The 22,770-nt window shown below is 33.0% G+C and overlaps 1 protein-coding gene, 1 long non-coding RNA gene and 26 pseudogenes across 4 annotated transcripts in view; 23 read left to right on the top strand and 5 right to left on the bottom strand.

Annotated features, from left to right (window-relative positions):
* mib2 (mind bomb 2) overlaps window positions 1-22,770 on the bottom strand; it is a 260,282-nt gene that overhangs the window by 12,648 nt on the left and 224,864 nt on the right. Inside the window, exons 1-3 of one of the 3 annotated variants that reach the window (XM_070106930.1) lie at window positions 1,383-1,563; window positions 802-836; window positions 155-295 (exon numbers count right to left, since the gene is read on the bottom strand). In XM_070106930.1, the coding sequence (XP_069963031.1) occupies window positions 155-221 (67 nt within the window). In that variant the 5' untranslated portion in view covers window positions 222-295; window positions 802-836; window positions 1,383-1,563. Of the gene's footprint in view, window positions 1-154; window positions 296-801; window positions 1,564-22,770 lie in introns of those variants that run through there. The other 2 variants (XM_014243990.3, XM_036376466.2) reach the window with 2 other exon arrangements.
* On the top strand, window positions 2,262-2,880 carry LOC138855982 (uncharacterized). Its single transcript, XR_011395124.1, has 2 exons — window positions 2,262-2,373; window positions 2,444-2,880. It is a non-coding gene; the product is annotated as an uncharacterized lncRNA (long non-coding RNA).
* LOC138856823 (5S ribosomal RNA) lies at window positions 4,112-4,237 on the bottom strand (annotated as a pseudogene).
* Window positions 4,758-4,883, bottom strand: LOC138856822 (5S ribosomal RNA; annotated as a pseudogene).
* Window positions 5,404-5,529, bottom strand: LOC138856821 (5S ribosomal RNA; annotated as a pseudogene).
* On the bottom strand, window positions 6,071-6,196 carry LOC138856820 (5S ribosomal RNA; annotated as a pseudogene).
* On the top strand, window positions 8,454-8,579 carry LOC138856819 (5S ribosomal RNA; annotated as a pseudogene).
* Window positions 9,044-9,169, top strand: LOC138856817 (5S ribosomal RNA; annotated as a pseudogene).
* On the top strand, window positions 9,633-9,758 carry LOC138856816 (5S ribosomal RNA; annotated as a pseudogene).
* On the top strand, window positions 10,271-10,396 carry LOC138856828 (5S ribosomal RNA; annotated as a pseudogene).
* On the top strand, window positions 10,980-11,105 carry LOC138856815 (5S ribosomal RNA; annotated as a pseudogene).
* Window positions 11,647-11,772, top strand: LOC138856814 (5S ribosomal RNA; annotated as a pseudogene).
* On the top strand, window positions 12,315-12,441 carry LOC138856826 (5S ribosomal RNA; annotated as a pseudogene).
* LOC138856825 (5S ribosomal RNA) lies at window positions 12,983-13,109 on the top strand (annotated as a pseudogene).
* Window positions 13,651-13,776, top strand: LOC138856813 (5S ribosomal RNA; annotated as a pseudogene).
* On the top strand, window positions 14,318-14,443 carry LOC138856811 (5S ribosomal RNA; annotated as a pseudogene).
* Window positions 14,985-15,110, top strand: LOC138856810 (5S ribosomal RNA; annotated as a pseudogene).
* LOC138856809 (5S ribosomal RNA) lies at window positions 15,652-15,777 on the top strand (annotated as a pseudogene).
* On the top strand, window positions 16,319-16,445 carry LOC138856824 (5S ribosomal RNA; annotated as a pseudogene).
* On the top strand, window positions 16,986-17,111 carry LOC138856808 (5S ribosomal RNA; annotated as a pseudogene).
* LOC138856807 (5S ribosomal RNA) lies at window positions 17,653-17,778 on the top strand (annotated as a pseudogene).
* Window positions 18,320-18,445, top strand: LOC138856805 (5S ribosomal RNA; annotated as a pseudogene).
* LOC138856804 (5S ribosomal RNA) lies at window positions 18,987-19,112 on the top strand (annotated as a pseudogene).
* Window positions 19,654-19,779, top strand: LOC138856803 (5S ribosomal RNA; annotated as a pseudogene).
* Window positions 20,321-20,446, top strand: LOC138856802 (5S ribosomal RNA; annotated as a pseudogene).
* LOC138856801 (5S ribosomal RNA) lies at window positions 20,988-21,113 on the top strand (annotated as a pseudogene).
* Window positions 21,647-21,772, top strand: LOC138856800 (5S ribosomal RNA; annotated as a pseudogene).
* LOC138856799 (5S ribosomal RNA) lies at window positions 22,313-22,438 on the top strand (annotated as a pseudogene).

Genomic DNA, 22,770 nt, shown 5'->3' with positions numbered 1-22,770 from the left:
TAAGGAGGTAGCACATTGAACTATGGTTTTACCTCCCCACATAACATTAAATTCATCTCTTAATATTCGCGTTAGTATCGAGGCAGCAAAAAGGGTATATATTTTATTTTTAATTTAAATGTTTCAATAAAATACTTTCTAAATTTTCGCATACCTTGATTTTGCCATATCCAATTTGGTCCACGTACTACACGTATACCAGGTTGTATAGCTGGTCGCATTTCCGTTCAATATACTTTAATATATTGAATCTGTTTCAAGTTTGGAAGTTTTTATCGATACGACTGAGTCAATCCTGAAATAATATAAGCTTTATTTACTACAAGTATTTGTCAGTTTAGACGTAATATATATATATACATATATAACGCATTCTAAATTAAAATATTACCGGATGTTTAAGTATAGTGTACATGTTTACAAACAATAATCTCCAAAGAATAAGATCTAAGATTATTCAGTTATATTTTATGAAAACTTTATGAAAAATCTACCATTTTTAATATCGTATTTACATAAACTATATTATTTTCACTTTTTGAATAAATGTTCATTTTTCTAAACTCGCCAACATAGTGCAAACATTACGAGTGTTTCAATATGATTAAGTGTCTGTAGAAATTTAGAAATTAAATTTTTACAATGATATTAACAAAATTAATCTGCAATTTTGTCATTCAGTTTCAAAAATAATAAGGGTTTTACCCTAAACACATTTTGTATTAGTTACAGATGAGCTTAAAATATTAACGTTTCACGTATATACTTATGTTTAATTAAATATTGTATCACTTCACTTACTTTATAGATTTCTCCTATCCAAATTGATATATTTCCTATATAAGAGAGTTAAGTAAGTAGTCTTTGAATCAAGCAACTGCTGTGTACTTAAGGGTACAACGTAACCACATATGTACACACATTTAGATTCGATGAAAATATTAAAAGAAGAAATAAATGAGTATTATTTTCCGTCGATTCGATTGTTATACTTTTATTATGTGTATTCGCTGCGTAAAATTTATGACATGTAGAGGAATAATAGCCGGAAAATTAAACTTAATTATATATTTTCACTATTCATTTATTGCCAAGTATGGGTTTGTTGCAAACCACACTGCTACTCTTCTTATCTTTTTAGGGTGTGATTCACAAGTTGTGAATAATTGCAAGCAAAAGGATCTTCTTCGTAGATGTGAATAATATTTCAGTGGATTATATTAAATATTTTCGCAAAGGTCTGATCTCGCTTTATTATTTTCTTTTCTTTTGAATCACTGCGAATTTGTTGTCTCAATTTTTTGGTTTTTCTTGATTTGTTCCAAAAATTGCTCAAAATTTTGATTTCATATATGTACACATTTTTTGTTTCGTATGCACACCTTCACTACACTTTTTTAATATTTTTTCGAAAACTTAATAATTTCGCGACTGTTTTATTTTAGGATTTGCCTTTATGCTTCCTTCAAAAAAGGAAGTATCTAATTTATCGCAAATAACTCTGCGAAAATAACTAAAAACCAAAGGTATAAAAAACTGTACACTTTGGGTGGCAACGAGGAAATGTCAGATTGACGTCGAGTTGACGTTCGTTTATAACATCCCTGAGTTTATTTTCTTATCATATGACTACAATGTCGAAATATTTGAAAAAACTTGTAAATGAATAAATATTATGAAATGTCAAATGTCGTAGTTTTAGATGGAAAATTATGACGAGTTAAGAGAATTTTTAGTCAGGTCTAGAAGACGTAAATCAGTACATGAATTTTTAAAAATTAAAAATTGAGCTGTGTGGCTAATATAATAAGGTTTTGAACTATAAATTAACCTTTGGAGTTATAGTATCATATATTGGAGAAATTCTCTTGGGCCATTGCACGAGAATTTGCCTATTTTTTCTAGAGAAATTTGAATTTACTCGCTTATTTTAACTTGGACGGCATATGTTTGTATTTGGTAAATCTAAAAATAAATATGGGAATTCTCTTGCTCTTCCATAACTCCTTCACAGTGTACAGATTCCAAACTTTTGCAATTCTTGTTCTTGTGCTCATGCATATTGCTAGGGCAAGAGGGCCTATTGAAATTAGTTTAAATTTCAACTCCTATTATGGGTTTCAACTCAACTGCATTTTGTTTGAAGGTTTGAAACTCGCTATTATCGATATAATATTTACTCAATCTGTTTAAAAAAATCGATTGAAGTTTTGTCAAGCTTCAACTTTTTTGTGGTATGCGTCGCAGTGAGGTTGAATAGAATATCAAAAAATTACAACTGCCATCAAGCAGGCATAGTTAAACATTACTGCCAAGGATCATCCTTGTTACTGCGTTTATTTAGGAAAAATATTAAAAGAAAATGGAAAATGGGTAAATAAACTATTTTCTATATATAAGTTTAAATAATTCTAATCAGATATTTGGTATAAATATAAAAAAGTGTTGTGCTCATGGCAAATAATTCCGAATCGGGACGAGGCAAGCTACAATTTGGAAGCAGTAAAAATAAAGTTAAGGGACCGTGGGAAGTGTTTTTTATTGGTGGTTTTCTCTTTACAATGAAAAATAAAATTATGGAACAACCGTCGAGAGCTAAATTTGTTAGGCAAATATACTAATTAAAATTTCGTGTAGTAATATTATTAAAAAATTATATCATAATGGATTCGATCGAAAAAATTGCCCATTCCATCGAAACAAAATACGTTGAAATCATTAAAACCGACGATGAACTCACTTACCGACTCGATCCAAAACCATCCGCGGCTAGCTAATAGATGGCGCTAATGTCAAAATTCTTAAAACCGCAAAATCGAAAATATTTGTCGAAATCTATCCGTTAATGAGGGAGTTGCGCAAAATAAAAAAGGGGCATTTGTAAGTATTTATGTGAAAAAATTCCTAAGTACGCGCTAAATTACTTTTATATGTGCTGAGTGGGCTAAGTTCGGATGTAACCGAAAATTTTATACTCTCACAAAGTCAAATAGTATACTCGTTTGAGATTTCTTTGTGGATTGACTGATATTTTCGGTAGAATAGGCAATGGGGTCCATATATTTAGTACTTAGGGGTTTGAACAGTTTTGGTTCGACTTAGACAATTTTTGGCCGCAAGGTGGCATACTATAATTGCATTATTCACGCAAAGTTTTACCCCGATATAATCATTGTTACCTGATTTGCATAGTGGAAAGTGAAAGAATCAGATGGAATTGAAAATGGTGTTACATGGGAAGTAAGCGTGGTTGTAGTCCAATTTCGCCCATTTTCACACTATGACATAGAAACATGAAAAGAACATTATGCACCGAATTTGGTTGAAATCGCTTGAGCAGATCTCAAGATATGGGTTTTCACCTAAAAGTGGGCTGTGCCACGCCCACTGACTAATTTTGAACGCGGTCCTTATAAAGCCAATTTATACCATCTCAGAGATAAAATTTAATGTCTCTGGCGTGTTTTGTGCTTGATTTATCGCGCTTTTAGTAGTTTTTAACAGTACCGTAATATGGGGAGTGGGCGGAGTTGCCACCCGATTTCAACTATTTTCACACCGTCAATAGAAGTGCTAAAAACATTTGCTTCTAGTGAATTTTGTTATTATAGCATTAGCGGTTAAGGAGATATGCACATTAAACCTATTAGAGGCGGGACCACGCCCACTTTTAAAAAAAAAGTTTTAACTGCAGATGTCCCTCCCTAATATGATCCTGTGTACTAAATAACAGTCTTGTATCTTATTGCGGAGCTTAGTTATGGCAAGTTATTTGTTTTTGATTAATGGCGTTTTGTGGGCGTGGCAGTGGTCCGATTACGCCCATCTGCAATACCAACCGTCTCACGGTACCAAGAAACATGTCTACCAAGTTTCATAAAGATATCTCAATTTTTACTCAAGTTAGAGCTTGCACGGACGGACGGACAGACAGTCACCCGGATTTCAACTCGTCTCTTCATCCTGATCATTTATATATATATAACCCTATATCTAACTCGATTAGTTTTAGGGGATACAAACAACCGTTAGGTGAACAAAACTATTATACTCTGTAGCAACAGGTTGCGAGAGTATAATAAAATGGTAATTAAAACAAAAAGTTGTTGGGAGCCAACAACACGCGGTGTTCCCAAGCGGTCCCCCATCTAAGTACTAACCGCGCCCTTATCCCGACGCTGCTTAATTTCGGTGATCGGACGAGAACCGATGTATTCAGCGTGGTATGGTCGTTGGCATATTAATTTCCTAGAATTTGCCAATTGAGTACGTTACGTTTCACGTAAGAAAAGTGTCTGCAAATGAGATTAGGACTACAACTGGGGTATCTTTTTTATTCCATCTTTATCACAGTATTCATCGAATATTCTCCCGCTCAACTGTTTAACTGTTAAACTGTTTCTGCGCCTTTCAATATATTTAATATGTATTATTTTCTTAATAGTCTATGCCAAAATTCAGGTAAAGATACTTTATCTTAAATATTCTAAGTTGCACGTATATGAAGACGCAGGCGTGAACTAGCAATAGTAAACATAATGATAGATTGTACTGGCATTATTTCATATTACTGTTGCACATATGTACATATGTACTAACTCATTATGTATTGTGTCACTTATGCAGTTCCCAATTCCTATGATATATATTTATATATGTATATGTATGTATATAAATATATATAAAAATGTTTTTTTTTTGTTAAAGAAACTAAAACAACAATAATAAAAAGGTAATTAAAACAAAAAGTTGTTGGGAGCCAACAACACGCGGTGTTCCCAAGCGGTCCCCCATCTAAGTACTAACCGCGCCCTTATCCCGACGCTGCTTAATTTCGGTGATCGGACGAGAACCGATGTATTCAGCGTGGTATGGTCGTTGGCATATTAATTTCCTAGAATTTGCCACTTGAGTACGTTACGTTTCACGTAAGAAAAGTGTCTGCAAATGAGATTAGGACTACAACTGGGGTATCTTTTTTATTCCATCTTTATCACAGTATTCATCGAATATTCTCCCGCTCAACTGTTTAACTGTTAAACTGTTTCTGCGCCTTTCAATATATTTAATATGTATTATTTTCTTAATAGTCTATGCCAAAATTCAGGTAAAGATACTTTATCTTAAATATTCTAAGTTGCACGTATATGAAGACGCAGGCGTGAACTAGCAATAGTAAACATAATGATAGATTGTACTGACACTATTTCATATTACTGTTGCACATATGTACATATGTACTAACTCATTATGTATTGTGTCACTTATGCAGTTCCCAATTCCTATGATATATATTTATATATGTATATGTATGTATATAAATATATATAAAAATGTTTTTTTTTTGTTAAAGAAACTAAAACAACAATAATAAAAAGGTAATTAAAACAAAAAGTTGTTGGGAGCCAACAACACGCGGTGTTCCCAAGCGGTCCCCCATCTAAGTACTAACCGCGCCCTTATCCCGACGCTGCTTAATTTCGGTGATCGGACGAGAACCGATGTATTCAGCGTGGTATGGTCGTTGGCATATTAATTTCCTAGAATTTGCCACTTGAGTACGTTACGTTTCACGTAAGAAAAGTGTCTGCAAATGAGATTAGGACTACAACTGGGGTATCTTTTTTATTCCATCTTTATCACAGTATTCATCGAATATTCTCCCGCTCAACTGTTTAACTGTTAAACTGTTTCTGCGCCTTTCAATATATTTAATATGTATTATTTTCTTAATAGTCTATGCCAAAATTCAGGTAAAGATACTTTATCTTAAATATTCTAAGTTGCACGTATATGAAGACGCAGGCGTGAACTAGCAATAGTAAACATAATGATAGATTGTACTGGCATTATTTCATATTACTGTTGCACATATGTACATATGTACTAACTCATTATGTATTGTGTCACTTATGCAGTTCCCAATTCCTATGATATATATTTATATATGTATAATATATATTTATATATGTATATGTATGTATATAAATATATATAAAAATGTTTTTTTTTTGTTAAAGAAACTAAAACAACAATAATAAAAAGGTAATTAAAACAAAAAGTTGTTGGGAGCCAACAACACGCGGTGTTCCCAAGCGGTCCCCCATCTAAGTACTAACCGCGCCCTTATCCCGACGCTGCTTAATTTCGGTGATCGGACGAGAACCGATGTATTCAGCGTGGTATGGTCGTTGGCATATTAATTTCCTAGAATTTGCCACTTGAGTACGTTACGTTTCACGTAAGAAAAGTGTCTGCAAATGAGATTAGGACTACAACTGGGGTATCTTTTTTATTCCATCTTTATCACAGTATTCATCGAATATTCTCCCGCTCAACTGTTTAACTGTTAAACTGTTTCTGCCCCTTTCAATATATTTAATATGTATTATTTTCTTAATAGTCTATGCCAAAATTCAGGTAAAGATACTTTATTTTAAATATTCTAAGTTGCACGTATATGAAGACGCAGGCGTGAACTAGCAATAGTAAACATAATGATAGATTGTACTGACATTATTTCATATTACTGTTGCACACATGTATGTACTAACTCATTATGTATTGTGTCACTTATGCAGCTCCCAATTCCTATGATATATATTTGTATATGTACATATATGTATGTATATAAATATATATATAAAAATGTTTTGTTTTTTGTTAAAGAAACTAAAACAACAATAATAAAAAGATAATTAAAACAAAAAGTTGTTGGGAGCCCACAACACGCGGTGTTCCCAGGCGGTCCCCAGCGGCCCTTATCCCGACGCATGTTTAGTATTTTTGAATCATTTTCGTCCAACCTAATTCGCTATTTTTATACTCTCGCAACCTGTTGCTACAGAGTATAATAGTTTTGTTCACCTAACGGTTGTTTGTATCACCTAAAACTAATCGAGTTAGATATAGGGTTATATATATATAAATGATCAGGATGAAGAGACGAGTTGAAATCCGGGTGACTGTCTGTCCGTCCGTCCGTCCGTCCGTCCGTGCAAGCTCTAACTTGAGTAAAAATTGAGATATCTTTATGAAACTTGGTAGACATGTTTCTTGGTACCGTGAGACGGTTGGTATTGCAGATGGGCGTAATCGGACCACTGCCACGCCCACAAAACGCCATTAATCAAAAACAAATAACTTGCCATAACTAAGCTCCACAATAAGATACAAAACTGTTATTTGGTACACAGGATCACATTAGGGAGGGGCATCTGCAGTTAAAACTTTTTGTAAAAAGTGGGCGTGGTCCCGCCTCTAATAGGTTTAATGTGCATATCTCCTTAACCGCTAATGCTATAATAACAAAATTCACTAGAAGCAAATGTTTTTAGCACTTCTATTGACGGTGTGAAAATAGTTGAAATCGGGTGGCAACTCCGCCCACTCCCCATATAACGGTACTGTTAAAAACTACTAAAAGCGCGATAAATCAAGCACAAAACACGCCAGAGACATTAAGTTTTATCTCTAAAATGGTATAAATTGGCTTTATAGGAACCGCGTTCAAAATTAGTCAGTGAGCGTGGTACAGCCCACTTTTAGGTGAAAACCCATATCTTGAGATCTGCTCAACCGATTTCAACCAAATTCGGTGCATAACGTTCTTTTCATGTTTCTATGTTATAGGGGCGAAATCGGACTACAACCACGCCTTCTTCCCATATAACACCATTTTAAATTCCATCTGATTCTTTCACTTTCCACTATGCAAATCAGGTAACAATGATTATATCGGGGTAAAACTTTGCGTGAATAATGCAATTATAGTATGCCACCTTGCGGCCAAAAATTGTCTAAGTCGAACCAAAACTGTTCAAACCCCTAAGTACTAAATATATGGACCCCATTGCCTATTCTACCGAAAATATCAGTCAATCCACATAGAAATCTCAAACGAGTATACCATTTGACTTTGCGAGAGTATAAAATGTTCGGTTACATCCGAACTTAGCCCTTCCTTACTTGTTATTGTTGTTTTAGTTTCTTTAACAAAAAAAAAAAACATTTTTATATATATTTATATACATACATATACATATATAAATATATATCATAGTAATTGGGAACTGCATAAGTGACGCAATACATAATGAGCTAGTACATATGTACATATGTGCAACAGTAATATGAAATAATGTCAGTACAATCTATCATTATGTTTACTATTGCTAGTTCACGCCTGCGTCTTCATATACGTGCAACTTAGAATATTTAAGATAAAGTATCTTTACCTGAATTTTGGCATAGACTATTAAGAAAATAATACATATTAAATATATTGAAAGGCGCAGAAACAGTTAAACAGTTGAGTCGGAGAATATTCGATGAATACTGTGATAAAGATGGAATAAAAAAGATACTCCAGTTGTAGTCCTAATCTCATTTGCAGACACTTTTCTTACGTGAAACGTAACGTACTCAAGTGGCAAATTCTAGGAAATTAATATGCCAACGACCATACCACGCTGAATACATCGGTTCTCGTCCGATCACCGAAATTAAGCAGCGTCGGGATAAGGGCGCGGTTAGTACTTAGATGGGGGACCGCTTGGGAACACCGCGTGTTGTTGGCTCCCAACAACTTTTTGTTTTAATTACCTTTTTATTATTGTTGTTTTAGTTTCTTTAACAAAAAAAAAACATTTTTATATATATTTATATACATACATATACATATATAAATATATATCATAGGAATTGGGAACTGCATAAGTGACACAATACATAATGAGTTAGTACATATGTACATATGTGCAACAGTAATATGAAATAGTGTCAGTACAATCTATCATTATGTTTACTATTGCTAGTTCACGCCTGCGTCTTCATATACGTGCAACTTAGAATATTTAAGATAAAGTATCTTTACCTGAATTTTGGCATAGACTATTAAGAAAATAATACATATTAAATATATTGAAAGGCGCAGAAACAGTTAAACAGTTGAGTCGGAGAATATTCGATGAATACTGTGATAAAGATGGAATCTTACGTGAAACGTAACGTACTCAAGTGGCAAATTCTAGGAAATTAATATGCCAACGACCATACCACGCTGAATACATCGGTTCTCGTCCGATCACCGAAATTAAGCAGCGTCGGGATAAGGGCGCGGTTAGTACTTAGATGGGGGACCGCTTGGGAACACCGCGTGTTGTTGGCTCCCAACAACTTTTTGTTTTAATTACCTTTTTATTATTGTTGTTTTAGTTTCTTTAACAAAAAAAAACATTTTTATATATATTTATATACATACATATACATATATAAATATATATCATAGGAATTGGGAACTGCATAAGTGACACAATACATAATGAGTTAGTACATATGTACATATGTGCAACAGTAATATGAAATAGTGTCAGTACAATCTATCATTATGTTTACTATTGCTAGTTCACGCCTGCGTCTTCATATACGTGCAACTTAGAATATTTAAGATAAAGTATCTTTACCTGAATTTTGGCATAGACTATTAAGAAAATAATACATATTAAATATATTGAAAGGCGCAGAAACAGTTAAACAGTTGAGTCGGAGAATATTCGATGAATACTGTGATAAAGATGGAATCTTACGTGAAACGTAACGTACTCAAGTGGCAAATTCTAGGAAATTAATATGCCAACGACCATACCACGCTGAATACATCGGTTCTCGTCCGATCACCGAAATTAAGCAGCGTCGGGATAAGGGCGCGGTTAGTACTTAGATGGGGGACCGCTTGGGAACACCGCGTGTTGTTGGCTCCCAACAACTTTTTGTTTTAATTACCTTTTTATTATTGTTGTTTTAGTTTCTTTAACAAAAAAAAAACATTTTTATATATATTTATATACATACATATACATATATAAATATATATCATAGGAATTGGGAACTGCATAAGTGACACAATGCATAATGAGTTAGTACATATGTACATATGTGCAACAGTAATATGAAATAGTGTCAGTACAATCTATCATTATGTTTACTATTGCTAGTTCACGCCTGCGTCTTCATATACGTGCAACTTAGAATATTTAAGATAAAGTATCTTTACCTGAATTTTGGCATAGACTATTAAGAAAATAATACATATTAAATATATTGAAAGGCGCAGAAACAGTTAAACAGTTGAGTCGGAGAATATTCGATGAATACTGTGATAAAGATGGAATAAAAAAGATACCCCAGTTGTAGTCCTAATCTCATTTGCAGACACTTTTCTTACGTGAAACGTAACGTACTCAAGTGGCAAATTCTAGGAAATTAATATGCCAACGACCATACCACGCTGAATACATCGGTTCTCGTCCGATCACCGAAATTAAGCAGCGTCGGGATAAGGGCGCGGTTAGTACTTAGATGGGGGACCGCTAGGGAACACCGCGTGTTGTTGGCTCCCAACAACTTTTTGTTTTAATTACCTTTTTATTATTGTTGTTTTAGTTTCTTTAACAAAAAAAAAACATTTTTATATATATTTATATACATACATATACATATATAAATATATATTATACATATATAAATATATATTATACATATATAAATATATATTATACATATATAAATATATATCATAGGAATTGGGAACTGCATAAGTGACACAATACATAATGAGTTAGTACATATGTACATATGTGCAACAGTAATATGAAATAATGCCAGTACAATCTATCATTATGTTTACTATTGCTAGTTCACGCCTGCGTCTTCATATACGTGCAACTTAGAATATTTAAGATAAAGTATCTTTACCTGAATTTTGGCATAGACTATTAAGAAAATAATACATATTAAATATATTGAAAGGCGCAGAAACAGTTTAACAGTTAAACAGTTGAGCGGGAGAATATTCGATGAATACTGTGATAAAGATGGAATAAAAAAGATACCCCAGTTGTAGTCCTAATCTCATTTGCAGACACTTTTCTTACGTGAAACGTAACGTACTCAAGTGGCAAATTCTAGGAAATTAATATGCCAACGACCATACCACGCTGAATACATCGGTTCTCGTCCGATCACCGAAATTAAGCAGCGTCGGGATAAGGGCGCGGTTAGTACTTAGATGGGGGACCGCTTGGGAACACCGCGTGTTGTTGGCTCCCAACAACTTTTTGTTTTAATTACCTTTTTATTATTGTTGTTTTAGTTTCTTTAACAAAAAAAAAACATTTTTATATATATTTATATACATACATATACATATATAAATATATATTATACATATATAAATATATATCATAGGAATTGGGAACTGCATAAGTGACACAATACATAATGAGTTAGTACATATGTACATATGTGCAACAGTAATATGAAATAATGCCAGTACAATCTATCATTATGTTTACTATTGCTAGTTCACGCCTGCGTCTTCATATACGTGCAACTTAGAATATTTAAGATAAAGTATCTTTACCTGAATTTTGGCATAGACTATTAAGAAAATAATACATATTAAATATATTGAAAGGCGCAGAAACAGTTTAACAGTTAAACAGTTGAGCGGGAGAATATTCGATGAATACTGTGATAAAGATGGAATAAAAAAGATACCCCAGTTGTAGTCCTAATCTCATTTGCAGACACTTTTCTTACGTGAAACGTAACGTACTCAAGTGGCAAATTCTAGGAAATTAATATGCCAACGACCATACCACGCTGAATACATCGGTTCTCGTCCGATCACCGAAATTAAGCAGCGTCGGGATAAGGGCGCGGTTAGTACTTAGATGGGGGACCGCTTGGGAACACCGCGTGTTGTTGGCTCCCAACAACTTTTTGTTTTAATTACCTTTTTATTATTGTTGTTTTAGTTTCTTTAACAAAAAAAAAAACATTTTTATATATATTTATATACATACATATACATATATAAATATATATTATACATATATAAATATATATCATAGGAATTGGGAACTGCATAAGTGACACAATACATAATGAGTTAGTACATATGTACATATGTGCAACAGTAATATGAAATAATGCCAGTACAATCTATCATTATGTTTACTATTGCTAGTTCACGCCTGCGTCTTCATATACGTGCAACTTAGAATATTTAAGATAAAGTATCTTTACCTGAATTTTGGCATAGACTATTAAGAAAATAATACATATTAAATATATTGAAAGGCGCAGAAACAGTTTAACAGTTAAACAGTTGAGCGGGAGAATATTCGATGAATACTGTGATAAAGATGGAATAAAAAAGATACCCCAGTTGTAGTCCTAATCTCATTTGCAGACACTTTTCTTACGTGAAACGTAACGTACTCAAGTGGCAAATTCTAGGAAATTAATATGCCAACGACCATACCACGCTGAATACATCGGTTCTCGTCCGATCACCGAAATTAAGCAGCGTCGGGATAAGGGCGCGGTTAGTACTTAGATGGGGGACCGCTTGGGAACACCGCGTTGTTGTTGGCTCCCAACAACTTTTTGTTTTAATTACCTTTTTATTATTGTTGTTTTAGTTTCTTTAACAAAAAAAAAACATTTTTATATATATTTATATACATACATATACATATATAAATATATATTATACATATATAAATATATATCATAGGAATTGGGAACTGCATAAGTGACACAATACATAATGAGTTAGTACATATGTACATATGTGCAACAGTAATATGAAATAATGCCAGTACAATCTATCATTATGTTTACTATTGCTAGTTCACGCCTGCGTCTTCATATACGTGCAACTTAGAATATTTAAGATAAAGTATCTTTACCTGAATTTTGGCATAGACTATTAAGAAAATAATACATATTAAATATATTGAAAGGCGCAGAAACAGTTTAACAGTTAAACAGTTGAGCGGGAGAATATTCGATGAATACTGTGATAAAGATGGAATAAAAAAGATACCCCAGTTGTAGTCCTAATCTCATTTGCAGACACTTTTCTTACGTGAAACGTAACGTACTCAAGTGGCAAATTCTAGGAAATTAATATGCCAACGACCATACCACGCTGAATACATCGGTTCTCGTCCGATCACCGAAATTAAGCAGCGTCGGGATAAGGGCGCGGTTAGTACTTAGATGGGGGACCGCTTGGGAACACCGCGTTGTTGTTGGCTCCCAACAACTTTTTGTTTTAATTACCTTTTTATTATTGTTGTTTTAGTTTCTTTAACAAAAAAAAAACATTTTTATATATATTTATATACATACATATACATATATAAATATATATTATACATATATAAATATATATCATAGGAATTGGGAACTGCATAAGTGACACAATACATAATGAGTTAGTACATATGTACATATGTGCAACAGTAATATGAAATAATGCCAGTACAATCTATCATTATGTTTACTATTGCTAGTTCACGCCTGCGTCTTCATATACGTGCAACTTAGAATATTTAAGATAAAGTATCTTTACCTGAATTTTGGCATAGACTATTAAGAAAATAATACATATTAAATATATTGAAAGGCGCAGAAACAGTTTAACAGTTAAACAGTTGAGCGGGAGAATATTCGATGAATACTGTGATAAAGATGGAATAAAAAAGATACCCCAGTTGTAGTCCTAATCTCATTTGCAGACACTTTTCTTACGTGAAACGTAACGTACTCAAGTGGCAAATTCTAGGAAATTAATATGCCAACGACCATACCACGCTGAATACATCGGTTCTCGTCCGATCACCGAAATTAAGCAGCGTCGGGATAAGGGCGCGGTTAGTACTTAGATGGGGGACCGCTTGGGAACACCGCGTGTTGTTGGCTCCCAACAACTTTTTGTTTTAATTACCTTTTTATTATTGTTGTTTTAGTTTCTTTAACAAAAAAAAAACATTTTTATATATATTTATATACATACATATACATATATAAATATATATTATACATATATAAATATATATCATAGGAATTGGGAACTGCATAAGTGACACAATACATAATGAGTTAGTACATATGTACATATGTGCAACAGTAATATGAAATAATGCCAGTACAATCTATCATTATGTTTACTATTGCTAGTTCACGCCTGCGTCTTCATATACGTGCAACTTAGAATATTTAAGATAAAGTATCTTTACCTGAATTTTGGCATAGACTATTAAGAAAATAATACATATTAAATATATTGAAAGGCGCAGAAACAGTTTAACAGTTAAACAGTTGAGCGGGAGAATATTCGATGAATACTGTGATAAAGATGGAATAAAAAAGATACCCCAGTTGTAGTCCTAATCTCATTTGCAGACACTTTTCTTACGTGAAACGTAACGTACTCAAGTGGCAAATTCTAGGAAATTAATATGCCAACGACCATACCACGCTGAATACATCGGTTCTCGTCCGATCACCGAAATTAAGCAGCGTCGGGATAAGGGCGCGGTTAGTACTTAGATGGGGGACCGCTTGGGAACACCGCGTGTTGTTGGCTCCCAACAACTTTTTGTTTTAATTACCTTTTTATTATTGTTGTTTTAGTTTCTTTAACAAAAAAAAAACATTTTTATATATATTTATATACATACATATACATATATAAATATATATTATACATATATAAATATATATCATAGGAATTGGGAACTGCATAAGTGACACAATACATAATGAGTTAGTACATATGTACATATGTGCAACAGTAATATGAAATAATGCCAGTACAATCTATCATTATGTTTACTATTGCTAGTTCACGCCTGCGTCTTCATATACGTGCAACTTAGAATATTTAAGATAAAGTATCTTTACCTGAATTTTGGCATAGACTATTAAGAAAATAATAAATATTAAATATATTGAAAGGCGCAGAAACAGTTTAACAGTTAAACAGTTGAGCGGGAGAATATTCGATGAATACTGTGATAAAGATGGAATAAAAAAGATACCCCAGTTGTAGTCCTAATCTCATTTGCAGACACTTTTCTTACGTGAAACGTAACGTACTCAAGTGGCAAATTCTAGGAAATTAATATGCCAACGACCATACCACGCTGAATACATCGGTTCTCGTCCGATCACCGAAATTAAGCAGCGTCGGGATAAGGGCGCGGTTAGTACTTAGATGGGGGACCGCTTGGGAACACCGCGTGTTGTTGGCTCCCAACAACTTTTTGTTTTAATTACCTTTTTATTATTGTTGTTTTAGTTTCTTTAACAAAAAAAAAACATTTTTATATATATTTATATACATACATATACATATATAAATATATATTATACATATATAAATATATATCATAGGAATTGGGAACTGCATAAGTGACACAATACATAATGAGTTAGTACATATGTACATATGTGCAACAGTAATATGAAATAATGCCAGTACAATCTATCATTATGTTTACTATTGCTAGTTCACGCCTGCGTCTTCATATACGTGCAACTTAGAATATTTAAGATAAAGTATATTTACCTGAATTTTGGCATAGACTATTAAGAAAATAATACATATTAAATATATTGAAAGGCGCAGAAACAGTTTAACAGTTAAACAGTTGAGCGGGAGAATATTCGATGAATACTGTGATAAAGATGGAATAAAAAAGATACCCCAGTTGTAGTCCTAATCTCATTTGCAGACACTTTTCTTACGTGAAACGTAACGTACTCAAGTGGCAAATTCTAGGAAATTAATATGCCAACGACCATACCACGCTGAATACATCGGTTCTCGTCCGATCACCGAAATTAAGCAGCGTCGGGATAAGGGCGCGGTTAGTACTTAGATGGGGGACCGCTTGGGAACACCGCGTGTTGTTGGCTCCCAACAACTTTTTGTTTTAATTACCTTTTTATTATTGTTGTTTTAGTTTCTTTAACAAAAAAAAAACATTTTTATATATATTTATACACATACATATACATATATAAATATATATTATACATATATAAATATATATCATAGGAATTGGGAACTGCATAAGTGACACAATACATAATGAGTTAGTACATATGTACATATGTGCAACAGTAATATGAAATAATGCCAGTACAATCTATCATTATGTTTACTATTGCTAGTTCACGCCTGCGTCTTCATATACGTGCAACTTAGAATATTTAAGATAAAGTATCTTTACCTGAATTCTGGCATAGACTATTAAGAAAATAATACATATTAAATATATTGAAAGGCGCAGAAACAGTTTAACAGTTAAACAGTTGAGCGGGAGAATATTCGATGAATACTGTGATAAAGATGGAATAAAAAAGATACCCCAGTTGTAGTCCTAATCTCATTTGCAGACACTTTTCTTACGTGAAACGTAACGTACTCAAGTGGCAAATTCTAGGAAATTAATATGCCAACGACCATACCACGCTGAATACATCGGTTCTCGTCCGATCACCGAAATTAAGCAGCGTCGGGATAAGGGCGCGGTTAGTACTTAGATGGGGGACCGCTTGGGAACACCGCGTTGTTGTTGGCTCCCAACAACTTTTTGTTTTAATTACCTTTTTATTATTGTTGTTTTAGTTTCTTTAACAAAAAAAAACATTTTTATATATATTTATATACATACATATACATATATAAATATATATTATACATATATAAATATATATCATAGGAATTGGGAACTGCATAAGTGACACAATACATAATGAGTTAGTACATATGTACATATGTGCAACAGTAATATGAAATAATGCCAGTACAATCTATCATTATGTTTACTATTGCTAGTTCACGCCTGCGTCTTCATATACGTGCAACTTAGAATATTTAAGATAAAGTATCTTTACCTGAATTTTGGCATAGACTATTAAGAAAATAATACATATTAAATATATTGAAAGGCGCAGAAACAGTTTAACAGTTAAACAGTTGAGCGGGAGAATATTCGATGAATACTGTGATAAAGATGGAATAAAAAAGATACCCCAGTTGTAGTCCTAATCTCATTTGCAGACACTTTTCTTACGTGAAACGTAACGTACTCAAGTGGCAAATTCTAGGAAATTAATATGCCAACGACCATACCACGCTGAATACATCGGTTCTCGTCCGATCACCGAAATTAAGCAGCGTCGGGATAAGGGCGCGGTTAGTACTTAGATGGGGGACCGCTTGGGAACACCGCGTGTTGTTGGCTCCCAACAACTTTTTGTTTTAATTACCTTTTTATTATTGTTGTTTTAGTTTCTTTAACAAAAAAAAAACATTTTTATATATATTTATATACATACATATACATATATAAATATATATTATACATATATAAATATATATCATAGGAATTGGGAACTGCATAAGTGACACAATACATAATGAGTTAGTACATATGTACATATGTGCAACAGTAATATGAAATAATGCCAGTACAATCTATCATTATGTTTACTATTGCTAGTTCACGCCTGCGTCTTCATATACGTGCAACTTAGAATATTTAAGATAAAGTATCTTTACCTGAATTTTGGCATAGACTATTAAGAAAATAATACATATTAAATATATTGAAAGGCGCAGAAACAGTTTAACAGTTAAACAGTTGAGCGGGAGAATATTCGATGAATACTGTGATAAAGATGGAATAAAAAAGATACCCCAGTTGTAGTCCTAATCTCATTTGCAGACACTTTTCTTACGTGAAACGTAACGTACTCAAGTGGCAAATTCTAGGAAATTAATATGCCAACGACCATACCACGCTGAATACATCGGTTCTCGTCCGATCACCGAAATTAAGCAGCGTCGGGATAAGGGCGCGGTTAGTACTTAGATGGGGGACCGCTTGGGAACACCGCGTGTTGTTGGCTCCCAACAACTTTTTGTTTTAATTACCTTTTTATTATTGTTGTTTTAGTTTCTTTAACAAAAAAAAAACATTTTTATATATATTTATATACATACATATACATATATAAATATATATTATACATATATAAATATATATCATAGGAATTGGGAACTGCATAAGTGACACAATACATAATGAGTTAGTACATATGTACATATGTGCAACAGTAATATGAAATAATGCCAGTACAATCTATCATTATGTTTACTATTGCTAGTTCACGCCTGCGTCTTCATATACGTGCAACTTAGAATATTTAAGATAAAGTATCTTTACCTGAATTTTGGCATAGACTATTAAGAAAATAATACATATTAAATATATTGAAAGGCGCAGAAACAGTTTAACAGTTAAACAGTTGAGCGGGAGAATATTCGATGAATACTGTGATAAAGATGGAATAAAAAAGATACCCCAGTTGTAGTCCTAATCTCATTTGCAGACACTTTTCTTACGTGAAACGTAACGTACTCAAGTGGCAAATTCTAGGAAATTAATATGCCAACGACCATACCACGCTGAATACATCGGTTCTCGTCCGATCACCGAAATTAAGCAGCGTCGGGATAAGGGCGCGGTTAGTACTTAGATGGGGGACCGCTTGGGAACACCGCGTGTTGTTGGCTCCCAACAACTTTTTGTTTTAATTACCTTTTTATTATTGTTGTTTTAGTTTCTTTAACAAAAAAAAAACATTTTTATATATATTTATATACATACATATACATATATAAATATATATTATACATATATAAATATATATCATAGGAATTGGGAACTGCATAAGTGACACAATACATAATGAGTTAGTACATATGTACATATGTGCAACAGTAATATGAAATAATGCCAGTACAATCTATCATTATGTTTACTATTGCTAGTTCACGCCTGCGTCTTCATATACGTGCAACTTAGAATATTTAAGATAAAGTATCTTTACCTGAATTTTGGCATAGACTATTAAGAAAATAATACATATTAAATATATTGAAAGGCGCAGAAACAGTTTAACAGTTAAACAGTTGAGCGGGAGAATATTCGATGAATACTGTGATAAAGATGGAATAAAAAAGATACCCCAGTTGTAGTCCTAATCTCATTTGCAGACACTTTTCTTACGTGAAACGTAACGTACTCAAGTGGCAAATTCTAGGAAATTAATATGCCAACGACCATACCACGCTGAATACATCGGTTCTCGTCCGATCACCGAAATTAAGCAGCGTCGGGATAAGGGCGCGGTTAGTACTTAGATGGGGGACCGCTTGGGAACACCGCGTGTTGTTGGCTCCCAACAACTTTTTGTTTTAATTACCTTTTTATTATTGTTGTTTTAGTTTCTTTAACAAAAAAAAAACATTTTTATATATATTTATATACATACATATACATATATAAATATATATTATACATATATAAATATATATCATAGGAATTGGGAACTGCATAAGTGACACAATACATAATGAGTTAGTACATATGTACATATGTGCAACAGTAATATGAAATAATGCCAGTACAATCTATCATTATGTTTACTATTGCTAGTTCACGCCTGCGTCTTCATATACGTGCAACTTAGAATATTTAAGATAAAGTATCTTTACCTGAATTTTGGCATAGACTATTAAGAAAATAATACATATTAAATATATTGAAAGGCGCAGAAACAGTTTATCAGTTAAACAGTTGAGCGGGAGAATATTCGATGAATACTGTGATAAAGATGGAATAAAAAAGATACCCCAGTTGTAGTCCTAATCTCATTTGCAGACACTTTTCTTACGTGAAACGTAACGTACTCAAGTGGCAAATTCTAGGAAATTAATATGCCAACGACCATACCACGCTGAATACATCGGTTCTCGTCCGATCACCGAAATTAAGCAGCGTCGGGATAAGGGCGCGGTTAGTACTTAGATGGGGGACCGCTTGGGAACACCGCGTGTTGTTGGCTCCCAACAACTTTTTGTTTTAATTACCTTTTTATTATTGTTGTTTTAGTTTCTTTAACAAAAAAAAAACATTTTTATATATATTTATATACATACATATACATATATAAATATATATTATACATATATAAATATATATCATAGGAATTGGGAACTGCATAAGTGACACAATACATAATGAGTTAGTACATATGTACATATGTGCAACAGTAATATGAAATAATGCCAGTACAATCTATCATTATGTTTACTATTGCTAGTTCACGCCTGCGTCTTCATATACGTGCAACTTAGAATATTTAAGATAAAGTATCTTTACCTGAATTTTGGCATAGACTATTAAGAAAATAATACATATTAAATATATTGAAAGGCGCAGAAACAGTTTATCAGTTAAACAGTTGAGCGGGAGAATATTCGATGAATACTGTGATAAAGATGGAATAAAAAAGATACCCCAGTTGTAGTCCTAATCTCATTTGCAGACACTTTTCTTACGTGAAACGTAACGTACTCAAGTGGCAAATTCTAGGAAATTAATATGCCAACGACCATACCACGCTGAATACATCGGTTCTCGTCCGATCACCGAAATTAAGCAGCGTCGGGATAAGGGCGCGGTTAGTACTTAGATGGGGGACCGCTTGGGAACACCGCGTGTTGTTGGCTCCCAACAACTTTTTGTTTTAATTACCTTTTTATTATTGTTGTTTTAGTTTCTTTAACAAAAAAAAAACATTTTTATATATATTTATATACATACATATACATATATAAATATATATTATACATATATAAATATATATCATAGGAATTGGGAACTGCATAAGTGACACAATACATAATGAGTTAGTACATATGTACATATGTGCAACAGTAATATGAAATAATGCCAGTACAATCTATCATTATGTTTACTATTGCTAGTTCACGCCTGCGTCTTCATATACGTGCAACTTAGAATATTTAAGATAAAGTATCTTTACCTGAATTTTGGCATAGACTATTAAGAAAATAATACATATTAAATATATTGAAAGGCGCAGAAACAGTTTAACAGTTAAACAGTTGAGCGGGAGAATATTCGATGAATACTGTGATAAAGATGGAATAAAAAAGATACCCCAGTTGTAGTCCTAATCTCATTTGCAGACACTTTTCTTACGTGAAACGTAACGTACTCAAGTGGCAAATTCTAGGAAATTAATATGCCAACGACCATACCACGCTGAATACATCGGTTCTCGTCCGATCACCGAAATTAAGCAGCGTCGGGATAAGGGCGCGGTTAGTACTTAGATGGGGGACCGCTTGGGAACACCGCGTGTTGTTGGCTCCCAACAACTTTTTGTTTTAATTACCTTTTTATTATTGTTGTTTTAGTTTCTTTAACAAAAAAAAAACATTTTTATATATATTTATATACATACATATACATATATAAATATATATTATACATATATAAATATATATCATAGGAATTGGGAACTGCATAAGTGACACAATACATAATGAGTTAGTACATATGTACATATGTGCAACAGTAATATGAAATAATGCCAGTACAATCTATCATTATGTTTACTATTGCTAGTTCACGCCTGCGTCTTCATATACGTGCAACTTAGAATATTTAAGATAAAGTATCTTTACCTGAATTTTGGCATAGACTATTAAGAAAATAATACATATTAAATATATTGAAAGGCGCAGAAACAGTTAAACAGTTGAGTCGGAGAATATTCGATGAATACTGTGATAAAGATGGAATAAAAAAGATACCCCAGTTGTAGTCCTAATCTCATTTGCAGACACTTTTCTTACGTGAAACGTAACGTACTCAAGTGGCAAATTCTAGGAAATTAATATGCCAACGACCATACCACGCTGAATACATCGGTTCTCGTCCGATCACCGAAATTAAGCAGCGTCGGGATAAGGGCGCGGTTAGTACTTAGATGGGGGACCGCTTGGGAACACCGCGTGTTGTTGGCTCCCAACAACTTTTTGTTTTAATTACCTTTTTATTATTGTTGTTTTAGTTTCTTTAACAAAAAAAAACATTTTTATATATATTTATATACATACATATACATATATAAATATATATTATACATATATAAATATATATCATAGGAATTGGGAACTGCATAAGTGACACAATACATAATGAGTTAGTACATATGTACATATGTGCAACAGTAATATGAAATAATGCCAGTACAATCTATCATTATGTTTACTATTGCTAGTTCACGCCTGCGTCTTCATATACGTGCAACTTAGAATATTTAAGATAAAGTATCTTTACCTGAATTTTGGCATAGACTATTAAGAAAATAATACATATTAAATATATTGAAAGGCGCAGAAACAGTTTAACAGTTAAACAGTTGAGCGGGAGAATATTCGATGAATACTGTGATAAAGATGGAATAAAAAAGATACCCCAGTTGTAGTCCTAATCTCATTTGCAGACACTTTTCTTACGTGAAACGTAACGTACTCAAGTGGCAAATTCTAGGAAATTAATATGCCAACGACCATACCACGCTGAATACATCGGTTCTCGTCCGATCACCGAAATTAAGCAGCGTCGGGATAAGGGCGCGGTTAGTACTTAGATGGGGGACCGCTTGGGAACACCGCGTGTTGTTGGCTCCCAACAACTTTTTGTTTTAATTACCTTTTTATTATTGTTGTTTTAGTTTCTTTAACAAAAAAAAAACATTTTTATATATATTTATATACATACATATACATATATAAATATATATTATACATATATAAATATATATCATAGGAATTGGGAACTGCATAAGTGACACAATACATAATGAGTTAGTACATATGTACATATGTGCAACAGTAATATGAAATAATGCCAGTACAATCTATCATTATGTTTACTATTGCTAGTTCACGCCTGCGTCTTCATATACGTGCAACTTAGAATATTTAAGATAAAGTATCTTTACCTGAATTTTGGCATA

This window comes from Bactrocera oleae, chromosome 3 (genome assembly GCF_042242935.1).
Source record: "Bactrocera oleae isolate idBacOlea1 chromosome 3, idBacOlea1, whole genome shotgun sequence".
Taxonomy (NCBI): Eukaryota; Metazoa; Arthropoda; class Insecta; order Diptera; family Tephritidae; genus Bactrocera; species Bactrocera oleae.
The sequence above is the reverse complement of the archived record's forward strand: the minus strand, read 5'-3'. Positions and strand labels throughout refer to the sequence as shown.